The sequence below is a fragment of the Tachysurus fulvidraco genome, chromosome 11 (genome assembly GCF_022655615.1).
Source record: "Tachysurus fulvidraco isolate hzauxx_2018 chromosome 11, HZAU_PFXX_2.0, whole genome shotgun sequence".
NCBI lineage: Eukaryota > Metazoa > Chordata > Actinopteri > Siluriformes > Bagridae > Tachysurus > Tachysurus fulvidraco.
Window position 1 is genome coordinate 4954591 of NC_062528.1, and position 10146 is coordinate 4964736.

At 36.1% G+C, this 10146-nt stretch overlaps 1 protein-coding gene across 2 annotated transcripts; it reads left to right on the forward strand.

Moving 5' to 3' along the window:
- Positions 1-157: 157 nt before the first annotated feature.
- p4ha3 (prolyl 4-hydroxylase, alpha polypeptide III) lies at positions 158-8278 on the forward strand. 2 transcript variants are annotated; one of them, XM_027136546.2, is made up of 13 exons: positions 158-423; positions 696-850; positions 1721-1944; positions 3147-3290; positions 3396-3447; positions 3662-3825; positions 4453-4629; positions 5959-6023; positions 6348-6507; positions 6641-6703; positions 6902-6970; positions 7189-7285; positions 7689-8278. In XM_027136546.2, the coding sequence occupies exons 1-13, from the start codon at positions 245-247 to the stop codon at positions 7757-7759; spliced, it is 1620 nt and encodes a 539-aa protein (XP_026992347.2). In that variant the 5' UTR covers positions 158-244; the 3' UTR covers positions 7760-8278. The 2 variants fall into 2 exon arrangements, with proteins under 2 accessions (XP_026992347.2, XP_026992352.2); XM_027136551.2 differs by lacking the exon at positions 4453-4629.
- The last annotated feature ends 1868 nt before the right edge of the window (positions 8279-10146 follow it).

Sequence of the window (10146 nt, forward strand, 5' to 3'; positions counted from 1 at the left end):
TAAGAAATTAATCATTAATTAAATACAATGTAGTAAAACCTAAACACAATATTCTTTCGCATATCATGCCAAGTATGATGTGGAACCAGATTGGCTCAACATTCTTGAGAGATAGCCTGCATTTCATCAAGGAGAACACATGAGGGGCTGAGGCTGAGCGAGTCACTGGAAAGTGTGTGTGTGAGTGTGTGGCTTGTGTGTGTACTCAGATTTCGCTTATTATGAAGGAAGCACAGTCTCTAAAATGTTGTGTTTCCAGTTGCTCTCACTGTGGTTCATCCTGCATGTGTGCCACCGTTCACTTGGGGAGGTTTACACCTCAATGATGAACATAAAGCAAAGCATTTTATCAGAAAGACAACTCATCGATCATTTAAGAAGATACCTTGATCAGGAAACTCAAAGACTTGAAGATATTAAACGGTGAGTGAACAAGTTTATTCTTGATAGACACTTAAAGCAATGCCTTACTCAATGTTAGTAGAGGTTATTTATAATTGATTAATACAGTTGAGATAATTTAATTAGAGAGGGAATTGTACAATTATAGTAAATCTGCAAAATGGGGCAATGATAGCATTTTACACATGATTTAATGGAGTATGGGCATTATGTGCCCTTGCCACAACATATAAAGTGTTTGTTTTTAATTAATTGAAATATTACAAAGGCAACATATAACCCAAACCTTTCAGGTTCTATACAAAGGTTACTGCATTTCACAAGGGGACACACAATGATTCAGCAGTTTCCATGGATAATCCTTTGGCAGCATTTACACTCATCAAGAGATTACAGTCTGAATGGTTGAACATAATCTACAGCAACAAAGCTGAAGAAAATGTCCAAGGTAGTTTGTCTCCAAGGAATAACTTTTTAATGCATGCCATTATCATCATCATCATCATCATCATCATCGACAATTTTGAACACTCATGGCCATTGAATTTGCTGTATCAGAACGAGATTAACAACATAAATTAATAAGTAAAAAGGCTAGATCTTTGCTATTGACTACAAAGCTATTGCTAAAGTTATTTTCTCAATTCGGCTTATTCAAATTTGCTGTTCCACCTTAAATTTTATTCCACCTTAAATTATTGCAGAAACATTTAGTCCATTATTATAATTTTTTAATTATTCTTGAAAATATGTCTTTTCAGTTTACACATGTAGTGTCTTTTGTACTTACTCATTAAACAAAAAAGGGAGCGAATAATAAACAGTCCATTAATTTAAAATTTAAAAAAATTTGAAAAGAGGTCATTAGCATTTTGTCTAATATCCAAAATATATGGAGCTGTGAATGACGCGTTCTAAATTATAAATACAGCTGATATATGTTGTGGTGCTGCTCGAACCTGCCCTATAGACAAGCAAACACTTTCTTTAACCTTTATAATGTTCTGTTCATTACTTGGCAATAGATGTCTCTTTCTGATTGTAGCAGTGCAGTCGTAAAATACCAAGAAGGTTTTTTATCACTATTAGCAATATAAACAATAATTAAAATTTTTTTTAAAAAAGAGACCCAAGAAACTTTCAGGTACACAAGTATGATTTTTCAGGCACAGACTTTTATTTGCAACACAAAAACTTTAGATAAGTTAGTAAAATAACTTTTCATAGTAAGCATTAGTATCCTTTAAAAATGGTGATACTATGGTGAGAATGAAATGAAATGAACAGTGCATAATAATTTATCATTGTTGTATTGTAGAGATGAAAGGTTTTTATAAGAAGATAGAAAGCAACTTGCCAAAGCTGGAGGACCTGCAGGGAGCAGCACAGGGGCTGATGAGACTGCAGGACGTGTATTCCCTTCAATTGGAGGGAATGGTGAAAGGTCATTTCCAGCGGGTCAGCAATGGAACCATAGTTGACATTTACAAGCCATCTGCATGTATCTCTCTCTCTGGGGATGACTGCTTTCTTGTTGGAAAGGTAGGCTACCTGGAGGTTGAACTGGGGTTGAATATGGCCATCGATTGGACATCAGTATTCTATGTACATATTATATTATACAAGTCAAGCACATTCTTTTATCTTAATCATATGTAGAAATAGTGGAACTTTTCAGCTATGGTGAAACAAACAAGACAACACATAGCTAATGTGAACAAGATTGCATGAAGTGCATCAAAATATAAAAAGCTAGTTTTGGTAATTATACAATATACACTAATTACCAACAACAGAAGAGTAATTAGCCTCAAGTCAACATAGTGGAATTGTTGTGTTACAGCTCATGAATGTACCAAGCAACACACTTTTTCTGAGTGGAAACAGTGCAATGCAGGAAATAATAGAAAAATAAAGGGCTGGAGCTGGTGGGGTTGATAAGAATGAGTTTTGTCTGTCATATTTACACTTAAATTTATGGCATTTGGCAGAGATCCAAAACTGCTTTGAAGTCTCTATGAATGAATACATAAACACTCTCTGAAACTTTACCCCACAACTCTATGGTCAAGTGATAGGGCTGCTACAGGTACTGTATATGAGTTAAAGGGCACTATTTATTTAAATTTGACTTTTGTACCTGAGATTTCTCCTCTCAGAGTTGGAGGATCCATACAGATTGGCAGCAATAAAAAAGTATTTGAACCCAAATGTCCAACAGAAAGCTAAATTTATAAACAGTCACTCTGAGGATCTAAATATGGTTACTTTCTTGTGACATCTACAAAATGCACAGGCTCTGGCTTTGAGGCCCCATGACTTCTTGGGCCCTTGTGTCTGTTCCCAGAAAACATGTCAACATCTAAGAATCAACATCCTTGATTAAAGAACCCGTTTTAACACTGTACTTTAGTCTGTGTGATCTGACAGACATGTACACATCCAATAATTTGTTCATCTTATGTAACTGCTTTTTTCTGGTTCATGTAACCTAGGCTATTTACACAGACTACTGTACACAATGTTTCTGAATAGGCCATGCATATCTGCTTGACCTTAACTGCACACAGTACAGTTAACAAAACCTCAACCACCACCACTCCATCCCAGACCCCCAATTTTACAGTCACTACAGGCTGTTACTGCGAAACTCACTAACTCTGTTAATCATCGTCGAACATAGACATACTATATGACAATTTGTCTAGTTATTTTTGTCTAGACAATATTTTTTTCCCTTCTAGGTGGCCTACCATGGGGAGGATTACTATCATTCTGTACAATGGCTTGAGGAGGCAGTGCGGCTTTTTCGAGGCATAAACAGGAGCCCAGAAAATGAGGGCACTTTGGAAGATGCCCTAGATTACTTAGCTTTCTCTCACTTTAAGGTAAACTATCGTTGGATCAGCTTTAAGGTTCAGTAAAATTGTGTCTGTTAAAACATTGTTGGTTTGGAGGTTTACATTATTAACCTTTTGTTTAAATCGCTTCAGACAGGAAACATCTTCTCTGCACTCAGTCTGTCCTTGGAGCTGCTACATTATGGTAAATGTTTAAAACTATAAACTAAAAGCATGTCACGTGTAAGGGTAAGATTTAACACAGTTTACAGAACAGCTGTGTTTTTCTATATTGTACAAGTAAGGAGAGCTTTATAAATCTCAAAGTATTCAGCCATAGTTTTGCAAGCAAAGTTCACTACTCAGTTCAGTGTCTTTTATCGTCTGTAGTTACAGTAAAATTCCATTTTCTGTTAAAGATCCATCAAACAGAAGAGTTCTGCTAAATGTGGAGAAGTATGAAAAACTTCTGTCTAAAAGTTCTGCTGTTTCAAGCCTAGGGTCTGGATTAAAGAGACCCAGTACCACCTACCTGAGAACAAGAGACACATATGAAACACTTTGCCAAAGCCAGGGATCTCAGGTAAGATTATAATGTGTTATAAGTTAAGTTATGGTTTGTTCCATATGTATTGCATTTCTAACCTAGTGTGTATTTCAGTGAAAATGAATTGATGAAGTTAGACTTAAGATTATTAGAGCTATAACTATAACTATAGATTAATAAATAAAATGTTAAATATTGATTCTCCCCATATTTGCAATAGAGGATTCACATTAAGGAAAAACAATGTATATTTATACAAGTTCAGTCCACAGGGCCATCTAAATCTACGATAGTCACTTGTAATTTTTCCCATATGTCTTTCCTTTGTGAAGAAGGAGGTCCAGGATCTCTGCACTGTTAGGAAGGCAGCCAAAAGCCTTGGAGAGATGTTGACTAAAAACTCTTTACTTTTGCAGCTGTAAAAAATCCCACAGTTATATTGAGTTTAATTAGTTGTAGTTTTAATATTTTTACTGGTTTCTTGTAATCTCACGATTTCCTTTTCTAATACGTTTTGTTATAGTATGTGAAGCTACGCAAGCTTCTCAGCTCTGCTACTCAGAATATGCTAAAACATAAAAAAAAAAACAGAGAGGTTAACAGTCAATAAGTTTTTTCAAGTAATAAAGTTAATAGAGCTCAGATGGATGTCTTTGTTTACAGCCAAAACATTATGAAAACCCAAGACTTTTTTGTGACTATTACACCAATGGAAGTCCTGGCCTGCTCCTGCAGCCCATGAAACGTGAGCTAGTGAGCCTGCAGCCTTATGTTGTCCTGTTTCATGACTTTATCACAGGAGGAGAGGCTCATTACATCAGGGAGTCTGCAATGCCAGCAGTGAGTGATTTACAAGTACATTTTTAAAAGGCTGAAGATTTTTTTTGTTTGTGACAATAATAGAGCATAATAATTAGCTTGATTGTAAAATACAATCTGTGTATTCTATGTGTGAAATCTAAACATCCAACTGAAAATAATTATGATTCACACATGGACACTGTGACCCAAAATGTGGTTCCAAATCAGCTGCTGTTAATTTCTTTCTGTTATGAATCACGTATGTGGAAAGATGCAAGTTAAAATCTGCTTTCCTTGAAAGAGCCATCATCACCGCCTTGATCATTATGCTGTCATCTGAGTAAGCAGTTCTGAATTGATTTCAAACTCATCTGATGAATCAGTCATGTGGGAAGGTCAGCTATGCCAAAAATACCATCAGTTTTTCCACTTCTGCTTAATGTTGGTAGATTGAACGACAACTTGGGTTTTTCCATCATCATACTTCAGAGGGTAAAATCCCTACTTCCTTGCCAGCAGTAAAGCTGTAACATATTGTTCCATCTGCTGATAATACTGCATAACAGAAATAGATCCCTTGTATCTACACTATAAGTGTAGCTCAGAAACCTTTGGTAATCTTAACAAGCTAGTTATGTATTTAACTGTGGTTTTGTTAACCACACTGTTTGCATGAAGTATGAACATGTCAGGATATCATGTGTGGATCCTTGTTCAGGATGAAGTGCTCATACTTGCACATAATGTGAGGTTGTCCTCCCTGAGGTGCTGTCAGGTTAAACACATCAGAAATTGTGGTAAATTACAAATTACAGAATGGTAATGCTTTAGTTTTTATTTATAATGAACCGCTCTGTTTTACATCCCCTGCAATATGTTTTTATTGCTCGAAAGTTAAGTGTGCAACCCTGGAGGATTTGACTGGCCTTTCTAATGAACTACAGCGGGCCTTGCACTTCAATATTCCATATGAACTACAAAGTATAATAAATACTATAATTACAGTAATATAGTAGAATAGTAACACAATACTATGACTGGTATTATACAGTAATGTGATATCATTGTGTGTAAATATAAAAGGTGGATGGGGTTATATTTTCATCTACAACAGAGATTCAGTTAATGTTCTCATGAGAATAGGGAAAAATGTTATCGTTGCGACTTTAACCATGACATTGTTGTTGGTGCCAGATTAGCTTGAGTTAGAGTTGTGTATTTCAGAAACTGCTGATCTCGTGGACATTTTACACACAAACGTCTGTAGAGTTTATACAGAATGATATGAAAAAGAATATTAAGAATCAATATTTAAAAATTGAGAAAATGAAAATGCGTATATTTTGTATTTGTTCTTGTTTCCAATAGCTAAGGAGATCAGTAGTTGCTTCAGCTATGAACCAGTCCACTGCTGACTATCGCATCAGCAAGAGGTAATGAATGTCGATTTAAGGTCTTCATCAATTCTGCCACACTCACTTCTCTATGGAGGGACTTATGGTATAACTCTGTCATAACGTTGTTACTGAAGGTCACACATGAATAAAATATTCACTTCACTTTACTCTACTTTTACTTTGCTTTACTTACACATATTTACTTTATTTTAAGTAACTATCGTAAATGTACACATACAACTAAACAGCAATATCATTTATAGTGTTTGTGTAAATATAATCTATGCAATTCAAAGTTTTGCAATACTTTGAACCATTAAATGATATTTTGTAGGTTGTAAGCTTTTAATATATTTCCAGCGCATGGCTGAAGGGCTCAGAGCATCCCACTGTTAGCAAGGTGGACCGTCGTATCAGTCTGCTAACAGGTCTGAATGTTCAGTATCCCTATGCGGAGCATCTGCAAGTGGTCAACTACGGAATTGGGGGACACTATGAACCTCATTTTGATCATGCCACAGTACATAAGCTCTTTATTTTTGATAATTGAACAGAGATTCATCATCTTTTATTTATAGCTAATTACATAACTCTATAAAAAGAGAAACTTGCTGAGAACATTTTTGTATTTTCTTTTTTCATCACGTTGACAGTTAAAATCCAGCTCGCTGTACAGACTTAACTCTGGAAATCGAATGGCTACCTTTATGATATATGTAAGTAAATCTCTATCCTGTTAGAGCCTTATTCAAACGTTCTGGTGTGTATGCTATAATAACAGCAGAGCAGCTCATCTAAGTGTGTTCCTTTAATATTCCTATGATTCACCCACACATCACTAGTGATTGTATAATCTATACACAAATGATGTCTTTATTATGAGTGAATTTACTGAATTTTGAGATGCACTACAGCTTAGCTCCGTGGAAGCAGGAGGATACACTGCCTTCATCTACGCCAACTTCAGCATTCCTGTAATTAAGGTACATCACCCACTATATCACAGACACATATTCACATTCAGGATATGGCACGTTATTATACAACAAAATTTATGGCAACTGACAAGCACTCATATGTAACCATTACCCAGGAAGTGTTATGAGTTATAGTGGTTACCCTTTAACCTGTAACTTGGAGCTAACTCATTTTAATGTTTTATATCTTTTTCTATTTTTATGTTTTTTTATTGCTTCCCTAGAATAGTGCGGTTTTCTGGTGGAACCTCCACAGAAATGGCCAGGGGAATGGAGATACACTGCATGCAGGCTGTCCAGTCCTGGCTGGTGATAAATGGGGTAAGGAAGTAAAATGATATATGACTTTTACATTATATTGATGTGTCACTTAAAAAGCAATTTTGTACCGGTTGAATATATATCATTAACTTCCGTATTTGGTTACATATGTGATTATTGCTGGATGAAAGAGACACAGCTGTGTTCTATCAGTAGGATATAAGACATGTTTCAACCCCAAAGCCAGTGCAAGCTTGCATAATAAGCTTGAGAGGGCTCAAATCTTTAAGTCATCTATTTGCCTAGTTTATCTTATATTATTTATTATTATATTTCAGAATGACAGAAAATGAAAAGCAAACATAAATGCTGAACTGTACATTTAACTAGAAATGTAAGTAAATGTAAATGCATATAATTCAAAGGTAACATAATAATATTGATCAACCCATATCTCTCTCAGTGGCCAATAAATGGGTGCATGAATATGGGCAGGAGTTCCGTCGGCCCTGCAGTCCCAACCCTCATGAGTGACTTGGATCATCAGGAGCATGAGCCTCGTTATGTGGGTGGGGGAGAAAGAAGAGGACAGGCCAGACTTCTGCAGGGAGTGTGGAAATTGGCAGAGGAGATGTGGAAATTAGGGGATAGTTGGCTAAATTGGACTGGACTCCATCGGACTGCATTTTCCAGGCTTCTTGGCCCCAAAAGTGATAAATTGGTTTCAGTTTACTCTGCCAGGTCATGTAGACTTTCAGAACTAGATTAACAAAACGCAGCATGGCACTTTATTATTTGCAGAGGGTTTTTTGTGTGAGTGTGTGTGTGTGTGTGTGTGTGTGTGTGTGTGCATGTGTGTGTGCGTGTGTGGATTGTGTCACTTACACAAAAATAGCACTCGTATTTTTTTACTCAGATGGAGGTATGCATACATTCAAATCCTGTTTATAATACAGTCCAAATCTCTGTAATTTATCGGTACAGTACAGTATATTGTACCATGTTAAGCATGAACATTGTGAAACCTATGAAATAAAACACTCCTTGCTATGAGATTGTTGGTCAGTGCTTCTGTAGTTTGCTAGGTGTTATTTTTTTACTCATATTTCTAATATTGTAATGGTTCTGTGTAAAAATCCTGAGTCCGACAAACAGCTTTGCGCTACAGTTACACATTACATTAGTGATAGGGAGATGTGACAGTGCTGAAACAGAGTTAGCAGCCATGAACACATACACACACACACACACACACACACACACACACACACACACACACACACACACACACACACACACACACATTACTCTGAGAAGCCTCTGCTTTAGGAATGCTGTGTGAACCATGCTGTATTTGGCAAGTTTATAGAAGAGATTATTCACTATTCATCATGATTTGCAGGCCCGGACACATTCTCCTGGTGTGTGTCCCCAAAGCATAATAAATAAAGTGGACATTGTGTGGAAAGTATTGCCCCTCAGTTTTTTTTTGCACACATATATCGTGTTATAAATTTGATTTAAATGACTTTTTAAGCCCCAATCTTAACAAACAACAAGCTGTAATGATAAGACAAAAACTAGTTTTCTAAATGATTTTCCACTTTGTCAGAAATTACAGCTTTGAACATCTAAAGCTTTGCACACTTGGATGTTGGCAGTTTCTCCCATACTTCCTGGAAGATCCTCCAAAGCTCTGATTAGATGGAGAACATCTGTGATCTGACTACTTCAGTTATTTCTGCAGATGTTCTATGTGGTTCTAAGGCTGGGCCACATACAAACATTCAGAGATTTGTCCTGAAGCCTCTTTACTGTTCTCTTGGCTGTATGCTTTGGGCTGTGCAGTGCCCCAGTCTGACGTTGTGTCAGAAATGTTACACATTTCTTACATCATTCCTTTAATTTTGATTAAAATTGTCATTTGATATAATATTTATGATGTGATTACAGGTTCTTTCATTTCTATGTCAGAATTCATCATCAGTTTTGCAGACAATACTACAATATTGGGAATAAACAGCAACAACATGACGTGGGGCAGCTAGTGAACTGGTGTCACCTTAGAAATCTGTCCCTAACTATTAACAAGACAAATTAGATTGAAAGTGAAGGATGACCATGCACAACTCATGCACAACTCAACACTGCTCATCCATGCCTGAGAAAGTTTCTTCGTGATCATCTGAATTCTAATTATATGAAAGTAATGTATGCAATGTGGTTCACAGTAACAGCACATCTGGATGGCTTGACAAGGAGGAGAGAGAGAGAGAGAGAGAGAGAGAGAGAGAGAGAGAGAGAGAGAGAGTACTGAGACTGTTTCTATCACCAAATTCAGATTGCTGAATTTTAACAAAGCCCTTTAATTTATTTTATTTATTTTGTTTCCTTGTGAAGAATATCTGAATGTTAAATTAAAATGGCTGTAATTTTGCAAAATAAATTGTAACATTTAAAACTACAGTAGGTGGAAAAAAAAAGTATGCAATATAATTCAGTAACTTGAAAACAATAAAAATAACTTGAAATAAATTTTTTTTGTAGGAGTTTATCCTTCTCTCACTTCATTTTGGATTGACATTAACAATGAATCAACATTGATTCAGATCATTGATGGTTGAGGGCATTTATTTATGCACAGCTCACTTAAGATTCTGTCACAGCATCTCAAAAGCGTTGACGTCTGGACGCTGACTAACACCTTGATACTTTCTAAAAAAATATTTATAATCTGTTTAAATCTGCTAGTGGGGCTTATGGAGGTTGTCCTGTTGGATCAACCAATTTTGGCCCAGCTTAAGTTTTTGGACAGAATAGCAAATTTCAAATAGTTTGGAGATCAAACCCTTTCAAGATTGATGAGCAGTGATAATTGATTTTCTGAAGTTTTGTCTGATGTCCTTATTTTCTTCGCATGA

Coding starts and splice junctions, on each gene's coding strand:
- p4ha3 (XM_027136546.2), top strand. CDS start 245: ATGTTGTGTTTCCAGTTGCTCTCACTGTGGTTCATCCTGCATGTGTGC. Junction 851..1,720: donor AGCTGAAGAAAATGTCCAAG/GTAGTTTGTCTC, acceptor GTTGTATTGTAG/AGATGAAAGGTTTTTATAAG. Junction 1,945..3,146: donor ACTGCTTTCTTGTTGGAAAG/GTAGGCTACCTG, acceptor TTTCCCTTCTAG/GTGGCCTACCATGGGGAGGA.